This window comes from Felis catus, chromosome D1 (assembly GCF_018350175.1).
Source record: "Felis catus isolate Fca126 chromosome D1, F.catus_Fca126_mat1.0, whole genome shotgun sequence".
NCBI classification, from domain to species: Eukaryota; Metazoa; Chordata; class Mammalia; order Carnivora; family Felidae; genus Felis; species Felis catus.
This window is the reverse complement of record NC_058377.1, coordinates 66,380,816-66,407,781: the sequence shown is the minus strand read 5'-3', so window position 1 is coordinate 66,407,781 and position 26,966 is coordinate 66,380,816. Positions and strand designations below refer to the sequence as shown.

The 26,966-nt window shown below is 37.8% G+C and overlaps 1 protein-coding gene across 3 annotated transcripts in view; it reads left to right on the top strand.

Moving 5' to 3' along the window:
* Nucleotides 1-26,966, top strand: part of SBF2 (SET binding factor 2) — a 489,527-nt gene that overhangs the window by 436,559 nt on the left and 26,002 nt on the right. Inside the window, exons 27-34 of one of the 3 annotated variants that reach the window (XM_023239557.2) lie at nt 4,739-4,935; nt 7,284-7,424; nt 8,308-8,403; nt 15,280-15,354; nt 16,674-16,858; nt 20,427-20,603; nt 22,634-22,735; nt 23,432-23,617. In XM_023239557.2, coding sequence (XP_023095325.2) covers nt 4,739-4,935; nt 7,284-7,424; nt 8,308-8,403; nt 15,280-15,354; nt 16,674-16,858; nt 20,427-20,603; nt 22,634-22,735; nt 23,432-23,617 — 1,159 coding nt within the window. The remainder of the gene's footprint in view (nt 1-4,738; nt 4,936-7,283; nt 7,425-8,307; nt 8,404-15,279; nt 15,355-16,673; nt 16,859-20,426; nt 20,604-22,633; nt 22,736-23,431; nt 23,618-26,966) is intronic. The other 2 variants (XM_023239558.2, XM_023239559.2) reach the window with 2 other exon arrangements.

The following is a 26,966-nucleotide window of genomic DNA, read 5'->3' as shown; positions in this document are numbered from 1 at the left end:
CTTGAATATTTGCCTCTGGGGGGATCTCAAACTCAAGTGCAGAACTTGCAGAACAAGTGAACTGTGAAAATGGGGCAAAAACATTTCCAAATTGATAATTTTTTTTATTCCAAGAAAAAAAGAAAAAAGAAAAATATAAATTCACTATATACAGAAAAGCACTTTATAAAATATAATGTACATTTATGATTTTTAAAAGAAGAATTCTTATCAACTTAGAAATATAAGGGAAGCTCCTTATCTAGTGTCTAAAAAATCCTACAGCAGAAATTACTTTTTGAAAGTAATTGTAATTGAAAACTTCTACTCTGAGATCAGGACAAGGTAAGGATGCCCACTATCACGACTTCTACTCAGTGTCATACTAGAGGTCCTAAAAGGTGCCAAAAGACTAGAAAAAGAAACAATAAAAGGCATAAAGATTGAAAAGAAGGAAAACTATCATTACTCACATATGACTTGCTTGTATACTTAGAAAATCTGAAGGAATCTACAAATAAACCTTTAAAATTAATACATGAATTTAGTTAGGTCCCTGGTACAAAATTATTATACAAGAATTAGTATATACATAGCAAAGGTAAATAATAAAAAAATGAAATTTTAAATGATGTTATTTTGATACTGACACTACTTAGAGTAGCTCTAAAAAGCATTACTTAGGAATAACTCTAATGAAAGATATACAAGACCTCTATGTGGAACAGTCAGAACAATATTGAGGACCATTAAGGATATAAATAAATAGATATTTCATGTCCTTGGGTTTGAATACTCAGTACTTTAAAACTGTAATTTTTCAGGGCACCTGGGGTGGCTCAGTCAGCAAAGCATCCAACTTGGGCTCAGGTCATGATCTCACAGTTCATGAGTTTGAGGCCCACATTGGGCTCTCTGCTGGCAGCATGGACCCTACTTTGATTCCTGTTTCCCTCTCTTTCTGCCTGTCCCCAACTCATGCTTTCTCCCTGTTTCAAAAAATAAATAAAAACATTAAAAAAAAAAAACCTTTAAAACTATAATTTTTCCAGAAATTGGTCTATAGATTCAGTGCAGTCCCAATCAAAATTCCAGCAAAATGTTTATGGAAATTAAAAAGATGATTCTTGGGGCGCCTGGGTGGCGCAGTCGGTTAAGCGTCCGACTTCAGCCAGGTCATGATCTCACGGTCCGTGAGTTCGAGCCCCGCGTCAGGCTCTGGGCTGATGGCTCGGAGCCTGGAGCCTGTTTCCGATTCTGTGTCTCCCTCTCTCTCTGCCCCTCCCCTGTTCGTGCTCTGTCTCTCTCTGTCCCAAAAATAAATAAACGTTGAAAAAAAAAATTAAAAAAAAAATAAATAAAAAGATGATTCTTTTAATATATAAAGAGTATATAAACTTTAATATATAAAGTTATATAAAACTTCAGAAGGTCAGGAATAGTCAAGATAGTCTTATAGAATAATACTGTAGGATATCTAGACTTTTTATAAAGCTACAGTAATTAAAATAGTATGGGATTGACACAAGGATAGTCAAACAGACCATTGGGGCAAAATAGGGAATATAAAACAGCTCAACATATATGGACACTTGATTTAAGGTAAAGCTAGCACTTAACAGCAGTCAATAAAAGATGTTTTTTCAATATGCTGGATATCCATATGAAAAAAAATTAATCTTGACTCCTGCCTTATATCATACACAAAAATCAATTCCCACTGGTCTATGGGTCTACATGTAAAAGGTGAAAATAATAAAGCTTCTAGAAGATAGAAGAATATCTTCATAACCTTGAAGTAGGAAAAGATTGCTTAGGACAGGAAAAGCACTATCCATACAATAAAAGACTGATAAATTAAGACCTTCTGTAGATATCAGAAGAACATCAGGAAACATTAAGAGAGTAAAAAGGCAATAAAAAATGGCAGGGGACTTAAACAGGAACTTCACAAAAGAAGACATCCTGGTGGCCAATAAATATCTGAAAAGATGTTCAACCTATTAGTCTTTAGACAAATATAAATTAAAGTCCCAATGAGACTACTTTATACCTGCAAAAATGGCTAAAACTTAAAAGATCAACAATACAAAGTACTAGTAAAAATGTCAAGCAAGTGGAACTCTCATTTATTGCTTGTGGGACTGTAAATTGGTTAAACAACTTTGGAAAGCTGTCTCGCAGTATCTGCTAAACATCTATGGACCATATGTGTAACCTGTTATTTGCCCAGAATTTCCAATAGAAATGTATATGTGCTCCCAAAAGACATCTACAGGAATGTTCATGGCAACATTTTTCTCACATAGTCAAAAACAATAAACTACTCAAAATCAACAATAGAAGAAGAGATAGTGTAATCACATAGTGGGATACTATACACAATGAAAATAAACTACAGCTATATGCAGTATGCAGTAGCATGGATGGATCTCACAAACATAATGTTGACTAAAAGAACCCAGATACAAAAGAATAAATTTTATTTGTTCCTTTTATCTAAAATTCAGAAACAGAGAAAACTCATCCAGTTTTTTAGCAGTCAAGGACAGTGGTAAATTTTGAGGAGGAGAGAGAAATAGTGATTGGAAAGAGATACAGGGGATCTTCTTGGATTTTGGTAATGGTCAATTTATTGACCCAGGTAGTAATGATATGGATTTTTTTTGTGTTAATTCATTTGTGTTCCAAGCTCCATGTTTAAAATACATGTCTTGGGGCACCTGAGTGGCTCAGTCAGTTAAGCATCCAACTCTTGATTTTGGCTCAGGTCATGATGTCATGGTCTCGTGAGTTTGAGCCCCACATGGACTCTGTACTGACAGTGTGGCGTCTGCTTGAGATTCTCCCTCTGTCTCTGCCCCTCCCCCACTTGCCTCTCCCTGTCTCTCTCAAAATAAACTTTAAAAATAAATAAATAATTTTTTTAATTAAAAAAAAATAAAAGAAAATAAATGTCTTACCCCTCAACAAGTATGTTTCTGAGTCTTAGAAAATATCACAGTAATAACCTCCTTTTGGGAGGTTATTAATATGAAATCTCTTTAGTGTAATATTTCTAAATAAACTAAAGGAAATGACTCTGAAACCTGCCTATCTTCTTGTGCTTCCTATTCTAAAAAACAAAGTACTTTGTTTTGTATTTTCCCAGTGTCATATCCTGTAACTTTATGAGCTAATCTTTTCTTAAAAATTATCAACATGTAGTGTCAATAAAATATTTAAACTTATTTTGACCTTTGAACATACTGTTCTCATAACCAAAAATCATTTGGTTTTGATTTTTAGTTCTTTCACCATCTCAGGCAGACTAATGTTAGTGTGCTCTATTCTCAGCTGTTGCTGCAGCAGACTAATGAGTTGACAATTTGACTTGTCATCCTCATAAAGTTGCTATTAATCCACTAATCTTACAATCTATATTTCAAGTTGACAAAAAGTAGTGTGTAAGAAAGGAAATCATTAGTTTAACAGAGGCCTTTTTAGTAATTCTATATAGCATTTTTCTTTTTTTTTTTTTTTAATTTCCTTTAAGTTTATGTATTGTGAGAGGGAGAGCAAGAGCAGAGAAGGAGCAGAGAGGGAGACCGAAAATCCAAAGCAGGCTGTGTGCTGTCAGCGCAGAGCCTGACTCAGGCCTTGATCTCACAAACCATGAGATAATGACCTGAGCAGAAATCAAGAGTCAGACGCTTAACCGACTGAGCCACCCAGGCGCCCAACACAAGATTTTTATTTTTTTTTTAATTTATTTATTTTTGAGAGAGAGAACACATGAACGGGGTAGGGGTAGAGAGAAAAGGAGACAAAGGATCCGAAGCAGGCTTTGCACTGAGAGCAGAGAGCCGGACGCAGGGCTCCAACTCATGAACCGTGACATCACGACCTGAGCCAAAGTCAACACTTACCCGACTGAGCCAACCAGGCACCCCAGAATTTTTATTTTCTAGGCTTAGGTTATTCCACCTGCAGTATCATTGAAGGGGCTTATTTCAAAAAAGACTACGGATTAGTGGATAAATTAGCTATTTTCACTATCTATGGCTTTTTTTCTCAAACCCTGAAGAACTGAGTTAAAACTAAGTTCCATGTTTAAAATACAGGTCTTGGGGCACCTGAGTGGCTCAGTCAGTTAAGCATCCAACTCTTGATTTTGGCTCAGGTCACGATGTCATGGTCTCGTGAGTTTGAGCCCCACATGGACTCTGTACTGACAGTGTGGCGTCTGCTTGAGATTCTCCCTCTGTCTCTGCCCCTCCCCCACTTGCACTCTCCGTGTCTCTCTCAAAATAAATAAACTTTAAAAACAGTAGCGGCACCTGGGTGGCTCAGTTGGTTAAGCATCGACTTCAGCGCAGGTCATGATTTCGCAGAGCCCCACATCGGGCTCTGTGCTGACAGCTCAGAGCCTGGAGCCTGCTTCAGATTCTGTGTCCCCCTCTCTCTCTGCCCCACCCCTGCTTGTGCTGTGTCTCTGTCTTTCAAAAATGAATAAACAATAAATAAATAAATAAATAAATAAATAAATAAATAAATAAATAAATAAATAAATAAATAAATTTTAAAAAATAAATAAAAGAAAATAAATGTCTTACCCCTCAACCAGTATGTTTCTGAGTCTTAGAAAATTACTGTGATACTATGATACTCATGTTCTTATATTCTCTCTCTCCCTATCTCCCCATTTCTTTCCCTTTCTCTCTCCCATTCCCACTTTCTCACCCCATTCATTCTTTTTCTCCTTTCCATGTCCCTGAAGCTATCCTGGCCTTTTGGTTGTACCTCAAGCTGTACAAGACAGTAGTTTACCAAGAGTCGCCCGCTGCTATCGACACAATCGCCTGCCTGTTGTATGTTGGAAGAATTCAAAAAGCAGTACCCTGCTTCTCCGATCTGGAGGATTCCATGGGAAGGGAGTGGTTGGTCTTTTCAAATCTCAGAACTCCCCTCAGGCAGGTAAGCATCTCTGTACAGCACAGTTGTGATCCTTTCACTTTAGAGAATTCCTAAAAATAAAGGAAGTGATATCTGGGAGTGTCAATTGTGCCCTTATATCAGGCCTTCTCTCGCACACAGACTTCTCCATGGTGCAATATGAAACATGTACTATTTGACAATGTGGGTTTCCACCTTGAATTTGGCATCTTGCTAAATATGTCTGTCTATATTTGTATTTTAATATAAATTATCATAATAGCCTTTTGTTCTAGGCTATTTTTATTTCAGCAAACCAAACTATCCACAGATGGAAACTAGAGTATACTAATCTTTCTCTTTCCTTCTGGGGAGCATCCAAATATATTTAACAGCTTCAGAGGCAAGTAGGGATTCTCTGACCCATGTAATATGAGATATTTTATCTCATTCCTACAAGTAACATGCACACACACAAACAAGTCCACAAACCAATGACCAAAATGCTGCCTTAAAAGAAACTCTCAAGAAAAGAACATTTTAGGAAGCTAGAAGAAGGCCAACTTAAGAAAGCAGATAGTACTACTGTCTCTTTTTCTGAGGATATTTTTAAGTACTATGTCTGAGGTCTTGAAGTCAGTCAGAAGCTATATTTTGCAGACCTTTCCCATAATTTCTAGCTTATAGTAAATGTTCAGTAAAATTAAACAATAGACCACCAACATATCAGATCCAATTTAGGGATGGCTGTGTTCTTAACTCTTTGGAAATGAGGTAAGTCAAGTTCTGTGGTTCAGCGGGTAGAACCATGTGCTTTTGACATCTCTTCTTTATTCTCGTCCATTTCCCTCCTGAAAGTTAAAAGTTGGCTAGCGTATCTTTGATCATTCAGCTGAGGGCAGCACACACACAACATCATCATCATCATCATCATCATCATCATCATCATCATCATCATCCTGCCTGTCTTGGAGTCTCAACACTAGTATAATTAAAGGCAATTTGTTTTTAACTATTTCGACACTGAGGAATCCTCCCAAGCCACATAGTGGATATAACAGAACACAGCATATGTAAGTTACATAAAGTGAGGGAATCATTTCGGGAGCATTGATGGATATATCACTGATCATTAATGACTATGTTAATTTTTTCATTGGAAAAAGTTGAAACTATTTTATTCACTGGTTTCTGATTTTTTAATCTAATATAAATTTGCTGTATTCCATATTTTTGAGCTCACACATATGCTCACATTTTAATGTCTTTGAAATTGGGATACATCTTAAAATTGATGTGATCAGAGAGTTGTCATAGTTTAAATGGAAGAGTTGTTTTTGTTTTTAAGTTTATTTATTTATTTTTGAGAGACAGAGAGCACAAGCAGGGGAGGGGTAGAGAGAGAGAGAGAGAAGGAGACACAGAATCTAAAGCAGACTCCAGGCTCTCTAGTGGTCAGCACAGAGCCCAATGCAGGGCTCAAACTCATGAACTGTGAGATCATGACCTGAGCTGAAGTCAGACACTTCACCAACAGAGCCACCCAGGCACCCTTTAAATGGAAGAGTTTTTAATTCTTAGTACATAAAATAATGGTGCATCTTATAATTTATGACATCTTAGAGTTCATAAAATATAATAATGGCACCTTAAAGTTTATAAAATATAATTATGCTAATTTTTTCTTCAGGATGTAAAAAAAGTTGTTTATATCTGTTGTCTTTCTGATGAGTCCCCCATGATGCCTCTTTAAAGTGCCTGGGCCAATTTTAGTGATTCTTTGTTCCACACAAACCAGCTCAGACTCCCTCCAACCCAGAATTGTTCTCACATTTGTTTCCCTCCGTGCATACACAGAGGCATTCCCTCTCTGCCCTTCTCTTAGAAGGACTAGGGAATCTGGCAGTGGCTGTTGCTACCTTCTCCCCATCTTCCTCCACTCTTCCTGCAACAGACTCCTACAAGTTCATGTGCCCTGTTAGGCCTTTATGGCAGAATTAGAAGAAAACTACTAGTATGGGTGCCATTCTGGGATGCCTAGGGAACCCATTCCATCCTCTGCTCTCAAACAGTGGTATGGACAGGATAACTACACCAATTCTTGGAAGGACAGCCCTGTGCTGGTTTTCCAGACCTAGGCTCTTTCTGGGAGGATGGCAGAGCCATCTCTGATGAAGATGCAAGCAAGAAGTAGGTGTGGTGAAACCAGTAGCATAGGAGGATAGCCATTTAATAGTTTACAGCTGTAAATGGGACTGGTTTCTATATTTGGGTGTGGTAATTTGAAGATACACAGAAAGAATAAGATAGGTAGGTAGGTAGGTAGGTAGGTAGGTAGATGTCTTAACACAGAGACAGTTTGTTTTATTCACTATCTTTTTCTTTTATAGCTCCTACCTCCTCTTTAGAATCTTCCAGTAGCATAGAACAAGAAAAATACTTGCAAGCCTTACTGAATGCAGTTTCTGTCCAACAGAAACTCAGTGGCAATAACACCCTTACTGTCAGACCAGCACTTGCTCTGTCTCCAGGTAAGATTTGATAATACTTTTCTTCTTGACAACTATGAAAGCTTCATTCCTTGGGTTAGTCTCTTCAGTTATTTATACTGTTCCTTCAGTATGACCCCTTGAAGTTTTACCCTATGGGACTATAACTTTAGCTCCTTTTACCTAAAAATCAACATACCACTGTTAATGTCTAGTAACAGTAACCAAATGTGGAGATTCAATTATTTTCTTTTTAAAAGAATAATAGGAGTGGGGAACATAAATAAAGTCATCTCTTTTTTCTTAGAATCTATTTTACATAGACTTTAAAGTATTATTACAAAGTGGAATGTATAAGTTGAACACCTGATAATTAAATGCTTATGTAGTAAATCATCATGTATAAGTTTGAAATTCCTGAAATTTCTGCAACCTTTTATGATTTGTAGTACAGTTTGTTTTCATTAGATTTGGATGAAGCCATTAAGACTTGTACTAATATTCTGTTTCAGTTATCATGTGATGGAACCCCAAAGGGTTCATGTAGAGGTAACCCTAATGTGTTAGACACAGGAGCATGTGACTTGAAAAGTTGGTCTCCTTGGCTTAATCAGCTATTTGAATTAGCTCAACATAAGCAGAAAGTGGCTTTTCTTGTAAAGTAACACCATGCATGCCTTGCTTCATTTATCATTAAATTCTCTGATTGCACTTGCCAAACCTAACTCTCTATAATCTTGCAAATGTGTGTATCTCTGAGGAAATAGTAACAGTGCCTTGTTATCTCTATTAAAGCTTTGGGTACTTAAAAAGTACAATGTTTGGCAGCAATTAGACATGCTACACATGAAGATAACTTTTTGTCATTTGAGTAATGTTAACCTGAACGACATGGTTTTTGTTCTTCTTTTTGGCTGACTTTCAGGGACTGAAAGGAGGACTTCAAGAATGTCCACTGTGCTTAAGCAGGTAGTGCCAGGACATTTGGATGTAAACCCATCCAATAGCTTTGCTCGAGGAGGTTAGTAAGATTGATTTTATAACTGAGCACTGATACAACCTTAAAATTAGAAAACTTTACTCTAGATAGTGATACTCTAAATCAACTAATTATGGTTCAAATTGTTCTTAATTACCCTTTTCGAAATAAATGGTCTAATTTGTTACTGGTGTTGTGGCAGATGAGTTTAGCTGCATGGGACAAAATGTATAATAATTGCTGAAATCTTAGCTATTGATGATTTTGGAAGCAGTGGGAGGTGAGGGGAGCGTGTCTAAGTAGTCAGCCCCATGAATACTCCACAATGCTTCAGGTTTGCAGTGTAGAAAGGCTGATCACCGAAGCATAAGCAGCTAGAGAGAAGTAATCCCAGACTCCAAGAGTTGTGCTTCCCCAATGCCTGTAATTTTTACTCCTGTTCTCTGAAATGCTAGTTTAGGGAACAGAAGAGAATGATATCCAGGTTACTCTTTTTTTCCCTCTGGGCTTTTTAGCTTTTGGCATAAGGAAATAGAGAAAGGCCTGTATTTGCTCTTCTAGCCCCAAAGGAGGTCCACTTTGGTATCTGGAGATTATGTGAGATTCTTTTACTTTTCAGAGGTAATTACAGAGCAAGTATCTTGATTGTAAAACTTCCTATTTTACAATGGATTTTTCTCTCACGTCTATGCGATGCTGAATCCCCTTGAAAATTTACCAAGTGAATGATCCAAGTTCTGCTTGAACATCATCAGTAATGGGAAACTCATTTCTTCCTAAAAGTAGTCCCTTGCATTTGTAAGCAACTCTATATTTGTTAGAAAATTCTTTCTCATATTGATCTAAAAATCTGCCCCTATGTAACTTTGCATAATCTGCCCTCTACAGTCAGAAAATTCTAAATCTTAATCTCCCACATGCCAGCCCTTCAGATTTAAAAACTGATCTGATCTTTTCTCTCTGAGAGCTTCCATTAACTCCAAATATCCCTAATTGGAGCAGTCGCATTCCACTCACCATCTTTGTCACTCAGTGAACTCTCCACGGATTTGAACTCATGCAGCCTAAGATTACATCAGATATGAGGATGGCCCCATCATTAGATTGACCCACACTGAGATTAATATCACTTGAAATCTCTTCCCATGTGTTATTGTTCTTAACAATATACAGTACTAGCCTTGAGGGTTGGTTTTCGAACCTAAATGTACTACATACTATACCTACAAAATTCCATCTTGTTTTACATGGACTATTGTTTTAGACTTTGGATCCTAATTCTGTCTGCCTCTGTATTAGACATTTTCCCAAGCCTCTTCTCATGCATCAGTTTGATCTCTGCTGTCATGTAATTTGTTGTTTAAAAATATTAAACAGCCAGAGCTAAGGGCAAAAGTCTTCATCAAACTAATATAGAAGCTTCCCTGAAGAAAGAGATTGATCTGTTAATATATACCAGTTCAACCTCACCTGACCCATATTTCTAAATCTCTGCCAATCTCTTTAATTTGGTATTTTCCAGTCTTTCCAAGTATTAATTATATCACAAAAGATTATATAGTTAGTTTACCATGACTCATTATAAGAATTAGTGCTTTTTCCTAAGTAATCACAAATTATTCACTAGTATCCATTCTAGAATTTAGTTCAGAATCAACATACAGGAAAGCTTTATTTTACAAAATTCACTTTTTTCCCTTTTGAAAAACCAGATTACTATGCACATCTCCTAGCAGTCATATTGGTTCTTTAGATACTTTTTTCCCACCTCATCAGAATGTTCTATAATTACAGGATTTCCTAATAGCTTTCAGCCTTTTTCACTCATCTTGTGAATTAGTGAAATAAAGGTCACTGTATTAGTTTTCTAGGGCTACCTTAACAAAGTGCCACAAACTGATTGTCTTCAACGACATTTGTCTCATCATTTTCTGGAAGCTAGAAGTTCAAAATCAAGATGTTGTCAGGGTTGGTTCCTTCTAAGGACAATGAGGCAGAATCTGTCCCATGCCTCCCCTCTAGTTTTTGGTAGCTCACTAACCATCTGTGGCTTTCCTTAGTTTGTAGAAGCATCACCCAGGTAGGTATCAGCCTTCATCTTTTCATGATGTTCTCCCTCTGTGTCTGTCTCCAAATTTTCCCTTCATATAAGGACACTGATCATATAGAATTAGGGTTCCATCGCCCTCCAGTATGACTTCATCTTAATGAATTACCTCTGCAATAACCCTATCTCTAAATGAGGCAACATTCTGAGGTGCTGGGCGTTAAGACTTCAACATATGAATTGGGGTGGAGGCACACAGTCATATATAGCTTTATAGCTTTATAACCCATTATAGTCCTACATAGCTTTCTTTGGAATTTTTTAAATACCATTGTTTTAAAGTTTAAGATACAGGCCTCGTTCTTCTCATTTCTTTCTTGGTGAATTTGAACTAAAAGATAGTACAGTGACTTTCTCCTAAGATTCCTGCCTAGTATTTCTGTTGCCCAGAGCTCCTATCCAAATTTGGCCCAATATTGCAGTTCCCCTTATTGCTTTGTTTAGCATCTGCAAGTTTATATGGCCAGCAAGGCATGTCAGCAGTTTTTCCATGCTCTGCTCTTGAGTTTTGCCTTTGTCAACTTCATCAAGGACACATTATTTATTCCTCCATTTGGCCAGATGACTTGTAATATAAATTTCAGATGCAAAATGGTCTCATCTTCTATGTTAGCACCTAAGGCTCATGGACATTCACCAATGTGTTTCACCTACATTATCTTCTCTTTTTTAATACTGGCCTCAGACTCAGCCTTTTTTATACAAGGGGATCCCCACTTGTGGTTACATTCTAATCATGAGTTTATTCTTTGCTATTCTCAAAAGTACCTAAAAAGCTGTATTTACCTCTTAGGGTCAAAATCTCCCATTTAATTTCTGATCCATTCTGGGCATAATGAGGTCATAATTATTATTTCTGACACCCTTCCCAAATATTTTCTTCTGAAAATTATTGTGAACTTACTGCATTTCCTCATGATAGTTTTTTGCTCCTAACCAGATACTCATCATTCTGGTATCTTAAACTAGGATCCAGAAACATATATCTTACTCTTTTATTCCATCTCCTAATTCCTCAATGCCAAAGCCTCCCAGATCTTCCAAGGTCCCAGTGGTTAACTGGAAGATGAGATACTGCTGTTTCCTGGTGTCTTCCACTTCTCTGATCCCTAGAGCTGCTTCCTTTGTCTCTTCCAACAGGGTCATTCCTCCTCACATTGAATACCAAGAATGGACTGGGCAAGCAATTTGGGAAGTCTTAGAAGATTGCCTGTTAACATGACCATGACAGGCAGACACACACTCACATAGGCCAGGGCCAGACTAGGTGTGGATGTTTCCACACCCTGCAAATAGTTCATTTCCTCTTTCCTACCCTCAAGGAGAGTCTCTTCATTTTTCCAGATAGTGAGGCACCACTTCTCCAGAAATTCCTCATCCACCCTGTATGGAAAGAGCCTCCTAGTTCTAAATTTTCCTCCTAACCTTCTCCTTTTTCTCTTCTAATTACTACCTTTTCATTCCTTTCATCATGATAGAGTCTTAGGTACTGGTTTTTTCCTTAGGTTATTTTCACTGTGTGCCTTTCTCACTCTGCTGATAAGCCAGAGTTCAGACTGACTTCCACCTTCTCCTTTACCCTTTTCTCAGTCAGGGTGACCACTTTGCATTCTGTGTGCATGTTGATGAGTTCCTAAGTCAGGGGAAGCAACCTTTTTTACACAAGAACCAGTGAAGGAAAAGTGAGGATGTGAATAGAACACATTGCTTTTCATTTAGAATTAAAATCATTTTTGAGGCCCATGGGGAAAAATACATATACTTACAACTTGGATAAATTATTTTGTTGACTACAAATATAGGCAGCCTTTTAATTTTCCATCCTTTACATTTCTGTGGCCCTTAAGTTTCTCTACATGTAATATTTTATCCTTGTAATAATCTCTAGGATATGTGTTTTAAGAGGCTCTGAGAAATGAAGTGACTTGGCCAAGATCACGTAGCAAATAACAGCATAACTGGTACTGGGATTGGTTCAGTCCATTTCAATACAGCATTCACTGACTATAGCTTGTACCTCATACACATGGATAAATTCAGTACCCATCCCCACATCCCACCCAAGCATCTTTCCTCCCCTCCTTGGCCTGAACAGAGTAGAAGGAACAATACCAGTGCTCAGGAAACACTCGTGCTTTGAACACCAGTGCATTCCCATCAGTGGGGTGAACTGCACCACTTCTTCCCTGAAGCAATCCCCTCAGCCAGCCCCTGCTGGACAGCCCCAGAGCCACTTGGTTCCTTACATGACAAAACACTTACATTCAAATTCAAACTATAGCACTACGACTTAATGTGTGGTATTAAGCAATTTAGGAAACCTCTTAATGCTCAGGGTCCTCATCTGTAAAGTGCAGATAATAAATAGTATTAGCTTTAGAGTATGAGGAATAAGTGAAATATCTGTAAAACACTTAGCTTAGTAACTGGTTCATAATAGGAACTCAGTAAACGTTAGTTCCATGATTATTGTTGTTGTTATTAGTTATACTTGCCTAATACTCTGCTGAAATAGGAGAAAAGTCTACATTTGCATTTAAATTGCCTTAAGCCAGGTTGCTCTACATAGGCCTAGGGCAAGAAGATAGGTAAATATGCTCTAGGTCTAGGCCAAAAACTAACAAACTTTTTTGATCATGATCATAGTTAAAAATACATTTTATATTATATTACAGTATATAAGTATTATATCAGGTAATACTGTCACGGGTCAAAATGTATATATACTAAAACAAAAGTTTCATGAAACAGTATCTATACCACATGCAATGCACATAGTATTTTCAAATTCTAATCTCACTTTTTTGAAAATACCAACTTGACCTAGTAAAGTGATCACTAAAACCATTAAGGGGGACCCTACAGCTTGGGAAAAAACCTGACTCCAAGCCAGTAGTACATGGTCAGAACAAGTATTTGACACCTAGGAAACACTCAGGAAGCTAAGTAGACCTTACCACCAAAGCACTAGCGTAATCCCCATTGGATTCAGTTCTCAAAGCCCTCTGCTGGCCCCATGTCCATACAGCCCATTTTCTTATTGCTGATTTTCTGCTATGTGATAAATACTTGGCAGTTTTTCATTAATGAGCCTCTATAATAATAATTATATTATTAACCAGAGCAAATAATCAGGGCAGATAATCAGAGTTGAAGATATACTAGAAGGACCACAACAGCTCATAATGTATCAATTTTCAAAAAGAAAATAATCAACAAATGTGTTTAATACCTATAAATTAGGCTTTTAGCATGGATACAAGAATAAATATGATTAGGGCCCTACCCTTTGGATCGCAAAATCTAGTAGAATAAAATGTGCTAATAATCACAATGCAATGTGATCACAGTTCAAGTAGAGCTCTCTACAAGTCTGGGGACAGTGAAGAAGGCACTTCCTAGGAATTCACATTGTTCCTGGATCTTAAGGGATAAGGAGTTTGTCAGGTAAAGAAATGTGAAAAGTAGTTCCAGGTAGAGAGACTAACATGTAAACGTGGTATATGTTCAGGGAACAGTATCTCACAATCAGGAACCAACCACTAAAACTTCACTATAAGTATTTAGTGTCCCATATTCCAATCGGGAAGCTCAAAACCTTGGCAGAAAGGAGAGCAGGTGGACAGCACACAGGAAGCCTTGTGCTTTTACCATGTTGTCCCATGGTCTTTGTTCTGTCTTGCAATAGAATTCCCTGTGTGCAGTCAGCCAGCACCTTCACAACCCTTAGCTTTCTGAATTCCTTTGGCCACTAAAGCCATTATTGTCCTTCATTTTCTACTTCCAGAGGAGTGAGACAGAAATGAAGTAATGCTGCTAATGATTTTTCTATTATCAAATTATGTCATATGCAGCTTTGCAATATATAGCTTAATAATACCATTGTTAAAGTTTTCAATCCTGAATAAATACAGAGTCATTTTCCTTAATTGACTTGAGCAGTTCCTTTGCTCAGGAAATAATGTCATTAACTGTAACCCACTGTTCATCGCTTTTGTTACTACCAGGCTAAGTTTGCCTTACTCACGAAGCACTTTTTTTCTGTCGGGAAAAAACAATATTACTCAAATTACAAAAGTATTATCTCTAATACTGCCTATCATTTTGGTGCAAGTAGGGATTTTAGGAGGAGTCGTGACTTCAATCATCACAAGCTGTATTTTTTAGTGGCATTGGGTATTGTCACAGGATCATGAATTTTTGTTTCTCATAACTGTGTTAAAAATAAATGTAATTTCAAAATGACAAGAAAAAAAGAAGATAGTGTGGCAATGCTTGATGCTTTACTGCAAAAATATGCCCTTAGTTATTCCAAATGGTTACTGGAGCTTCATTCCTGATGTGATAACCTTGCTCAAAGAACCAACGTGCTGTACAACACGTAGCATTTGCCAATAAATCAGCCTCCTTAAATACTAGGGCCAATGCATTCCTAACATTTACCCCCTTCTAAATTCCTTAATTTTATTATATAAATTTGTTTCTTGCCAAATGACAATCTTCAAAAGCGTGTTCCATTTGGTATAATTTGTTAGTGGCGCTCTGCTGTGCTGTCCATTTCATTGTGCTTATAATACTTATAATCAGGTGCTGAAATTTCATTTAACAGGCGCTCAGTTCATCTATTTTGTGTGACTGTGCAGCTTTTTATTTGTTAATTGCAGTTTCTACTTTTATTATATTTACATTTTCCCCCTATGTTAACTCAAGTTCAAAAATTAAATAACCTATTCTTCTGTTACTCAATTTGCTCTGATGTTTGCTGCTATCTACATTTCATTCCTCCTTCTGTCTTTAATCTTACTTACCAGTGCATGGGTACAGAGATAAATGTTTTATTCAGTCAAACCCCAAATCTTCAACTAAGGGAAGAATCCATAATCAAGGTACTGTATTATCTGTCCTAATGTGTCACTCTTTTGAACCATCTTCATCTGGAAGCATATTTGTTACAAGTAACCTTTTTCACATTTGTTTGTCAAATTATGTCCTTTATTTTTATCCACGTTCTGAATTTGCTCTGTGATTCCATTTATAAACACTTGCCATAATATCTAAGACAAGCTTATAATTCATGTTAAGCTAATATCTGAAAAACAAATCCATTAAATAAAACCTTTTCTTGGGGACTGGTCTCCTGCCCCTGTAAATGCTTATAAAGAAAGAAGCAGATGAGACAGGCATTATTATGGTGACTTTCAGTCCCCTAGAAACATGACTTGATTTGGCAAATATTAAAGCTTCTCAAAGAGTCTTTCTAAGTCTAGAGAAGGAACCCCACTATAGACAAGCAGTGATAGTGTCCTATACCCCAATGACCCTATCACCAGCATGAGCGCCGTAGTCTATGGGCATTTATAAGGGGCTCTGTTATTTTGAAGGTACTACAGTGCTGGTCAAGTTTGAGGCTTAATATTTGCCTTTGTGTTTGAATATTGAATATTTAGTAGAAATGCAATTTTTCTAATTAATATAATTAAGGTCCATTTATAACATGAGATTCTTCCAGTAACTTAGCTTTGGCCTTTCCCTTAGAAGACATCTGCTTTTGACTGTAAACTTTAAATAAAGCCTCCTACGTATCAGTGAAATGCGCATTACTAAATTTATAACTTCTATTTTTCATGGATACTGGGACAAAAAGACTAGAATCTATCTTTACTAATTTAAAATTATGTCATTTGGGCATGACACACAAATATTCTAGATCCAGCCTCAGATTTTAGTAGGTATAGTAAAGTTCTAATTTATTACTTAATCTAGATTCCTTGTTGCATTGACTGACTAAAGCAGAAGAGTGTTCCTTACTTCTTTCATGAAACCCTGAGAAACTGAGTCACTCCATGTTTTCACATTGTTGCCTTCTGCCCGCATTTTTTGTTTCCCAGTGTCCGTGCACTCTATTTGTGATCTCAGCATTTACTTATAAATACTGCCTTTACATCAAAATACAAAAAATGGGATTGACTTGGGTGACTTGTTAGCTCCTTCCAACCCTAAGATTGTGTGATTTGGAAATGCTGTATTGAATAATGCTTATATTTGCAAAAGTAAACAACAAATGACCGATATGATCCATGATTACTTAGGTGAATTAACTTGCTATTACCTCTAAAATTGTCCCTACAGAGCATACATCTTTTTCCCTATTCAGTGGCATTCCCACATCAGGTTATCTCACTCCATTATTTTGGCTTTTGTGAAGGTGTTTGGGCAAGTCTTCGCTCTAGCACTCGCCTCATCAGCTCTCCAACATCTTTCATTGATGTTGGCGCCCGGCTGGCAGGCAGGGACCACTCGGCCTCCTTTAGTAACAGCACCTACCTGCAAAACCAGCTCTTGAAACGCCAAACGGCCCTTTATATATTTGGTGAAAAGTCGCAACTAAGGGTAAGATTTCTTTTTCTCACTTAGAAACTTTATGGATACACAAAGGCAGTCTATAAAACTTATCTCAAACAGCTTTCCTAGAAATTTCATTTTACAGCATAGATTCTTAATCTGGAGTTAATAATCAATCTCAAAAAAAATTTTAGCTCATACATATGTATGTATATCTACATATACTTATATCGAGATACATATGCATATCTGCATATTTATTAGCCACGAAAATATACTTACACATAATCACGAAAAAATCAGCATAAACATCAGGAATCTTAGGAAGTGTACATACAAAAAAGAAATAAGGCTTATTCGGGCTGTGTTTTTCCATTGTCTTGTTCAGCTTCCATAGAAATCTGTGCCCCTGGCAAAATAGATCCCTATTGATAAAGAAAGCTACAGGAAGGTAGAAAAGTGAACAAAAGAAAGCTGTGGCCCTGCATATGGAGACAAGGGAAGGCCAAGATTGTTTTCTAAGTTAATTTTTTTTTTAACTTTGCAAGGTTAGACACACATGTCCTAAGACATGTCAGAAATTTCAAAATATTAGAAGCCCTAATCAACTTTATTCTTACTTTGTTTTTTTTAAATGTTTATTTATTTTGAGAGAGAGAGAGCAGGGGAGGGGCAGAGAGAGAGAGAGAGAGAGAGAATCCCAAGCAGGCTCTGCACTGTCAGCCTAGAGTCCAACCTCACGAACCGTGAAATAATGACCTGAGCCAAAAAGAAGACTCAGACACTTAACTGACTGAGCCGCCCAGGTGCCCCTTTTCTTACTTTTTTTTTTTAATTTTTTTTTTAACGTGTATTTATTTTTGAGACAGAGAGAGACAGAGCATGAACGGGGAAGGGGCAGAGAGAGAGGGAGACACAGAATCAGAAGCAGGCTCCAGGCTCTGAGCCATCAGCCCAGAGCCCGACGCGGGGCTCGAACTCCCGGATCGTGAGATCGTGACCTGAGCTGAAGTCGGATGCTCAACCGACTGAGCCACCCAGGCGCCCCTATCTTACTTTTAAGTGATTGTGCTACAGAGCTTCACCATGCTCAGGTCCTATAAATTGTAAAGATAGTCTCTACCTCTAAAAGCAGCACTTCCTTGGGTTTGTTTTTGCAATTCACACATTACAAAATAGATTTCATTACTACTGATAGGTTTGTGGGAAATAAAAGTATTTGTTAATTCAGAAATCCCCTCAAAGTTTAGCCCAGTGCTCCAGTCAGCACTGGGCAATAGAGACAGACCTTCAGTTGAACTGTGGAGCAGAGGCTGTGAGCAGGATCCCACATGCTCGGTTTTCAAGATGCCAATGACTGCGTCATCTCTTCTATGGCAAGCTGGCTTTGCTAGCTCCCCTCCCACTGCCAGGACTGCTGCAATCACTTAGTCACAACCTTTAGGGGAGAGGGCATGAAACTGCTGGGTATAGTGCTCAATTGTTAAGTATGCACATGTGTCTTCTGATACAGCAGATAACTTTATATCCAGAAAATAGTTGGAACACTTTTCAACAGTAATCCAGGGTTGCCTGTACAGCCTCTTTGGCACCAGTGTCTTTCCCAGAGCACAGACTTTCCACACTTCAGCACAGCACTTATTCATGACCTGAATCACTTTCCAAGGTTTGTCTCCTCAGTTCTCACCTCTGCCATTGCCTTTGCACATCAGTCCTCAGTTTAGCTGTATGATCATGTATATATGAGTAAGAAAGACTGAGTTCTTGGGACTCATGCTCCTTTTTCTCCCTTCCTCCCTTCCCTCCCCCTACACGCCACCCATCTTCCTCCTTCCTTCTTTTTCTTTCTTTCTGCCTTCATGCCTTTATTTACTTTCTCTCTTTCTTTCTTGCTATCATTCTATTTGTCTCTCTCCTTTTCTCTCTTTCTTTTATCAGTAAAGTATTATATTTTAAAAACGATTCCACTGGGGCACCTGGATGGCTTAGTTGGTTAAGCATCATGATCTTATAGTTTGTGAGTTCGCGCCCCGCTTCGGGCTCTCTGCTGTCAGCATGGAGCCTGATTCAGATCCTCTATTTCCCTCTCTGTCCCTCCTCCACTTGCTCTTTCTCTCTCTCTCTCTCTCTCTCTCTCTCTCTCTCTCTCTCTCTCAAAATAAATAAACTTTAATATATATATGCATACATACATATATACATAATTCCACCATCCTGGCACAGTAGTAATTAGGATTTTTGTATATTCCATTCAAGTTTTTCTTTTTATTTATTGAATTGTATCTATAGAGTGTAGTCCTTACCTGTCTGACATGTGCCACATTCTGGATAGCCTAGTGCTGTCTAGTTGCAACCTGATACTTTCTTCTCCCCACAAAGGAGACATATAGAAACGCAAGGAAGTAGAGAGTGGCTTATTCTAAATAAACTTGAATTGCCCTTATTTACCTTTTTCAGTTTATATACTTTAATACCTTATACTTAGTAACAAGTTCATTATGACCTAATATGTGTCAACACTATGGTTGATAGTTTCTGGTTTATAAGATAAGCATACCTACCTCATGTATAGTTGAGAAATTGAAAGGAACCTGGTTCTCCTGGAAAGTAAGCTATCTATTATAAGTTTTTAAAAAAACTAATAGAAAAGCACTCTCTCTCTCTAAGATAAATAAACATTAAAAAATAAGAAAAATAATACAATAGAGTTATTTGGGCAGAATGTGAAGAAAGTGCAAAGAGTCTGAGAAAACTAACTCATTTTTTGGCATGAGAAGGTTGAGAGTTTTTAAATCCTCAGAACTAAGCAACAAGATTACCAAAACAAAATAGATCAAAGGGCCATCAATTTAGCATTTATAAATTACAAATGCAACCACACATGGAATAAATTCCATATGGATTAAAGATATAAATGATAAAAGTATTCAAATAAATATATATTGATACATGTGTCATATTGTGTGAAAAAAAATATTGTCCCAAAGCTAAAAGTCAGAAAGCCTTTCAGATTTTACTACATATAAAATTTTGTATATTCACTTTAAAAGAGCACTACAATGTTAATAGTGTTAGGGCAGTGAGATGATGATTTTTATTGCCTTCTCAATGTTTATCTCTACTTTTTTTCACTTTTACAATGACTATGTTTTACTTACATAATAAGAAACAAATATGTGTATGTCCACAAACTTTAATTTGTAGAGTTCTGAAACCTCAACAGTATATTACCTTTTCATTACAGTGTATATCTTGGAAGACTTAGTTTTGGATTAATCATGCTGTCCACGTGTCATTGGTTCCTCTTTAGACTCCAGGTTCATGGCCTTATAATTGGCTTATATTTGGTGTTATAAGTTCCAGCAGGTTCCAGCCTACCAGTAGTCTCTCCAAATTCTCAGAATGACAGCAAGCCAAGTCAAACCACAAGACCTTACTGAATGGCTCTTTCCAGTAACACTGACACATTAGCCACAGGATTGACTTTCTTGACCTCTGCAACCTCTATAGCAACTTGGCCTCAACTAACTGTACATCATCAAGTATTGGCATTAAAAACAGTACTCTTTTACCTATAGCACTTCATATGCCTAATTCTATGCATCTTCACCCACAGAACTTCAAGTTAGAATTTGCTTTAAATTGTGAGTTTGTTCCTGTTGAATTTCATGACATCCGACAAGTAAAAGCCAGTTTTAAAAAATTGATGAGGGCTTGTGTTCCAAGCACCATCCCTACTGACTCAGAAGTGACCTTCCTGAAAGCCCTGGGAGATTCTGAGTGGTTCCCACAGGTAATGTCTAGAGCAGTGTGTCTTATAACTCAAGGCAAGAGGTTCAAGTGGATATACAGAATTGGTATTTGAGAAAAAAGTATTGTGTTCCCCTATTACCTGACATTCTCTCCTTATTGTACACACTCCATAAAGGTTTTTCAGTTCCAGGAAACATGTGATATAGAAGATGAGGGGATAGAATTCTTCATCCCTGGGTTTTCAATCTCTTCTAATTGAAAACTTAATCTTCACAGGATGCTAAGGAGGAGATTTTTATTGTTAGATGGAAACTTTTTGATATGCAGCAAATTTAATCAAATATTTATAGGACTTCTGCTCTTTTGTCAGCAGAGTAAGGATCCAGGGACACAATTTGATTTCTAAATGATTCCAAGAGCCTTTCCCTCTTACTTTCTCACCTTCCATGTGTCTCTGCCTTTTCCTTGTCTGTAGATTTTAGATTCACCCTCAAACCATCCACCAGAGTCATATTGGATGCCCCAAAGCCTCCCTAAAGTTTAGGAAAAAAAACACATATCCCTTCTTCAGCTAAGTCAAACTTGGGATGTTTTTAATTAAACTCTTATTGAGAAATTAAGGAGAAATAGGTATCCCAGCACACATAACCCACATTTCTTCCAAACCACATAAGAAAGGTATTTATGACATGCATGTTTTAGACACTGACGCAGACATTTGGCCAAAGCATCTCTGCAATATACCCTTCAGCCTTGTTTTTAAACCATTGATGCTATACCCATTATTCCTTTGCCCCCTGTAGGAGTTCCCAGCCCCTCTGATCTCTGTTCCCATCTGCCTCCAAGCCTCCTGCCTCTCTTAGGAAGGAAAAAGAGTTGTTTTCCATAAGCCAAGAAATGATGGGAGTACCCAGGGCAGTGACTATTCTCAAGATACTTAAGCTATTAAAAAAAAAAAAAAAAGCCATATATACAATTAGCTATAAATCTAGATACTTTGAGTACTCATGGAAGGAGCTGATCAAAACTCCCTTCTGTCCCTAAGCTATGAGCACCAGCCCCAAACTTCCCACCACTCAACCTACCTATCTGTGCTTCTGGTACATTCTTTGTTCTGCTTCTTACTCCAAAGTAGATTCATACCAGAAGTTCGTGAGTAAAAACAGTGGAAAATACTGCCCCACTTGGGATATTGGCATTTTAAAAGTTAACTTAGAGCAAATGCTAAGCCCAAGAGAATTCAGGCTATGTTACAGGAACAGTGAGGAGCTTCCCATTGCTGGAGAGGACATGTGCCTTGTTCCTGGGTTTAAAATAGCCTAGCTCTGTTTAAAATATGGGGGAGTTAATTTTGTTTTGTGTTAGTTGAAAGTTGGATTCATCTACAAATTACATCAAGTGATACTTAAAATATAGTTTTAAACTACAATATACATTTGGTTTTGAATCTCTATGCTCTATTCACAGCATAATTGTTCATTAGGGACTTTGAGTCAGTTGGCTTGGCTTAAAAAGCTGAGCACAAATCTGAGTCTTCTTCCCATTTAATACACAGTACAAACAAGAGTGTCTTTCTTAAAATACAAAATTCGTTTATCATAAAATTCAACCCTGTGAAGTGTACAGTTCAGTGCTTTTTAGTATATTCACAGAGTTGTGCAACCATCCTCACTATCTAATTGCAGAAAAATTAAGAGTATCTGAAATAGAACTGACTACATCATAGAAAAACAAATTTTACATCCAGTAACTGTTTTGGTAGGACCACTTATAGAATCTCTCTTTTCCACTCTATGGAATTATATAACTCTTCTACTTTGAGATCATGTAAGGTCAGTTTATTTCATGATATATCATTTGAACACATTATTTTTGTCTGCTTTTAAATTATGTCATTGTTTCATCTTGATTTTGACAAAGAACTTAAAGCATTTAAAACTTACATGGTTCTTTTGTCCAAATACTTTATCCCTAACTTGTTTTTGTTATCTAAGGTTGATAATGAGTCTGTGTGTTCTTGGTGCTCAGAAAGTGCCTGGTCTAATTGTGGCCTCCTTTCTTATCTCTTAGCTTCACAGGATAATGCAGCTGGCTGTGGTTATATCAGAAGTACTTGAGAATGGTTCCTCAGTTTTGGTCTGTTTGGAGGAAGGCTGGGACATCACTGCACAAGTAAACTCTTAAAACATATTTTCAGATACTTAGTTTTATATTTGTATCGAAATTCGGTTGTTTTTAAGTTCTGCAGATGAATCTTTTGTATAATGACTAATGTAATTATGGACAGAGAAAGTCCTGTGTTAAAAACACCTAGTATCCATGAGAAAGCTCTGAGTCCTGAGCTTCCCAGCACAACATAGCCTGTAGCTCCGGCTCAGGGCATCAGGCTCCCACATGAGAGATACACCATGTGAGCATACAAATGGAGCACTTGATCAGAGGGTAGGACATGGATCATCCTTCCTGGTTTTATCAGCCCTTTCCCTGGCTTTCAATAAGCCCCTCCTTTACCCACTCCACATGAAAAGGAAAAGTATAAATATAAACTACAGTAAGACATTAATCTATACCTGTCAAAAAGTAGATGTAGGTTTGAACTGATACTCTGGCCTTATTAATTAACCTAGGAGAGGGCTGCAGTCAGCAAACTGGCCAGCTAAAGATTAAAATCGTAATTTCTGAAAGAAAACATGTAGCCAAAATGAATCTGAGTTTTAGTTTTTGCTGGAAAGTTTGCAGAATTAATTTGATTGGCTGTCGTGGAGCAGTTAGTGAACAAATTTGCTGTTGAGGTGACTTTGCTTGTCTTACTAACAAAATTTTTTCAGGACTGAAAGTAATGAAGTATCCATCCTGCTTGTGCCCTAGGTGACATCCTTGGTTCAGTTACTCAGTGATCCCTTTTATAGGACACTTGAAGGCTTCCGGATGTTGGTCGAAAAAGAGTGGCTCTCTTTTGGTCATAAATTTAGTCAGCGGAGCAGCTTGACTCTCAACTGTCAGGGTAGTGGTTTTACTCCCATATTCCTGCAGTTCTTAGACTGTGTACACCAGGTAAGTAGAGCAAGCTTAAATTGACTTGATATGAAGGAAAGAAAAGAACTAGCATTTATCGAGCCATTGCAGTGCTGTGCCAGGTATCCTCATGTCATGACTCTGATGGACCTGCTGAAATCTTAGCAGTGGATTGCTGGTAATAGAGAAGAAGAGAACTAGTTGGTTTCTGAAATTAGGATAACTGAGTTGGCTATAAGGCTGGCCCCCATGTGAAGTGGCCAGCACTCTAAATTATCATCTCCCAAGAAGAGGAGCAAACTTGGGTTTGTTGTCCAGAAAGGTTTGACCTATGGTAGAACAGCAAAAATCTCTAGGTAATGGCAGAGCCTGAAATGCAACAGATGGTCTTCCCAGTTTGAGAGGACTTTAGCTTGTGCCTAGGAATATAGAAGGTAGAGCCTAACCCCTAGAGAAAGAATCCGGGCCCAATCAGGCAAGCCTATGAGGTTGAGAACCCTGGCTCGGTTCTACTCAGTGACCTACTCAGGGCTAATCAAAGGACCAGACAGAAACACAGGTATATAATCCAGTCCAAGCCAGCAGGAGCAGGGGAGTGGGGGAGGTGTGAATGCTTTAGGCTCCCTCCTGCCTTCATCTCATGCACATAAGATATAAACTCCCTAATGGGGCCTTAATCAGGATTGGGCTTGAGAATTGCCTGGCACTGGCTTTGCTAAATTGGCCTAGGAAAAGCAGGACTGACATTTCCAGCTTTGTTTCATCTGCACCACAAAATGAATGGGTTCTGGCATATCAAACATATGTGTCAGAACAGTGAGCTTCCTTGGAATGATTGGCCTCAGGTACCTATTGGAAGGAAAGGTGGAAATGTTTTTAGGAGCCAAAACTGGAACTAAGTCTTCTATTTTTTTTTTTTTTTTTAGTTTGTATTCATTTATTATTTTTTCTTAATTTGAAATTTATTGTCAAATTGGTTTCCATACAACACCCAGTGCTCATCCCAACAGGTGCCCTCCTCAATGCCCATCACCCACCCTCCCCTTCCTCCCACCCCCCCCCCCCATCAACTGTCAGTTTATTCTGGTTTTTTTTTTTCTCTTTTTTTTTTTTATAAATTTTTTTTTTCAACGTTTATTTATTTTTGGGACAGAGAGAGACAGAGCATGAACGGGGGAGGGGCAGAGAGAGAGGGAGACACAGAATCGGAAACAGGCTCCAGGCTCCGAGCCATGAGCCCAGAGCCTGACGCGGGGCTCTATCTCACGGACCGCAAGATCGTGACCTGGCTGAAGTCGGACGCTCATCCGACTGCGCCACCCAGGCTCCCCCTATTCTCAGTTTTTAAGAGGCCAAGTTGGTATATGGGTTTTCTTTTGGTTTGGTTTTTTAGTCTATTAATAATTTGATCAGCTCTTTTAATTCACTACTTAATTTTTCATTTATTTAAAATGTATAGTTCAATAGTTTTTAGTATATTCACGGATTTGTGTAATTGCCACAATCAATTCTAGAACATTTTATCACTCCAAAAAAAACTCCATACCCATTACCTGCAACTTTCCATCCCCCTGATCCTACCCCCCACATACACACTCTGGTGGTTGTTTTTGATTGCTCTAATCGGCTTCTTAAAGAAAAGATCTATTGAATAATTTCAATTAATTCTGTCCAAGCAGCATCTGGAGAAGCTGGTGACCAGGTTGAGCTTACATTTTAAATCTTTGCAGCAAATGATATATTTGTTTACTATTTTAATATTAGTCTTTTTATTTCATACTCCTTTTGGCAGATAGATGAGGAAGACATTTGGAGCCCCATTGTCTCTGAAACAGAAAGCTTAACTGGGACCAAGGGAGGGAGCAAGCATCTTTTTTCTCACATCTAGATAGGTGAAAGCATATGAGTTCTTCATGAAAGCACTTCTTATTATCTTGCTTATTGCCTTCTTATATCACTTAGCAAATGAACTAGGCTGTATACCTTCAGCTTATGCAGTGATGTACGTCAGTTATTTCTCAGTATAACTGACAGAGGTATGGGGAGGCAGGTAAGAGCAACTACACATTATATGATTTAATTTATAGAAAATTCTACAAAAGGCAAAACTGCAGTGACAGAAAACAGATCAGTGGTTTCTTGGGACCAGTGGTCAAGAACGATGGAAGGGCATAAGCAAACTTTTTAGGATGAGGGAACTATTCTGTCTTATTTGTGGTGGTGACTACACAGATGTGTACAGTGACCAAAATTAATCGATCAGCCTATATGCTGAAAATATGGATATTTTGTTATATGTAAATTATATTTCAATGAACCTAAGAAACAAAATTTTAATTAGGAAGTCCAACATCTCAGTTAACTGGAGTTCCAGAGAAAGAAAACAGAAGCTATGTGGTTTCTCCAGAGAAAAATTTGTCTGTCTGGTACCCAGAGAATACTTATAAGCCTGACTGCCTAATTTTTAGAAATAGGCAAGAAATGGGTCCAGGGAGATCCCTTTTGAGTGTGCAGATTTTTTCTTTTTCCATGTTATTTTCAACTTCAAACCTTGTCACCAACCCAGTTGTGCCTGCTGTTCCCAAGCCTAGAGCTCATCAAGTTTGGTTTTTCCAGAGGACAAACCTCTAATCTCTTGCTTTCAAGGAGACAATCATATGACTGCCTGGGGTAGGAAAGGACCCTGGAGATCTCACCACCTCCTCTATAAACTTACATCTAGTCCTCATTTTGGGCTCTCATCTCACCCCTATATATGTTACTCAGCACTTGGGGGCCTCTGAGCCCTGGGCCTTTCTGGATTTACAGGGCAAGCTGTTGCCTTCTCAAATCATTGTCATCCTACAGGCATCCCAGTGTAGCTTCTCATCTTCTGTCATTTACTGCTGTCCTTCCTTCTGTTTTCATCATTCACAAATGTGCTGAATTTTCTTGACCTGCTACTGTCTCCCCTCTCCCTCTCCCTACCTCCTTTTGGTTTTTTACCTTTTAAAACTTCCTTTCCTTTAATTAAGGGAGAGTTGCAGGGGGTGAGTTTGTATGGCTGTATTTGCTTAAGTTAAATGCACTATTACATATGTTAAATATCCATGTTCAACTTGCAGAACTCTGCATACCTAAACATTAGAGTCAGCTAAAGAATCCACTCACAATCAGTAAGAAATGAGAGGTTCTCATGGAAGACATACTGTCCTTGAAAATGAAAACATTATTGTATCCCAAGTATAGTAATAATTACTTGAAATGTAATGCTTATATTTTATTGTTGGTGGTGTGTAGGAGTGTGAATAGTCTAGAATGTTTGAAAGTAACCTGTATTTTGTGAGTACCTCTTAAGTGATGTAAACAAAGTAACTTAACATAAACTAAAATGAAGTAGGAATTATAT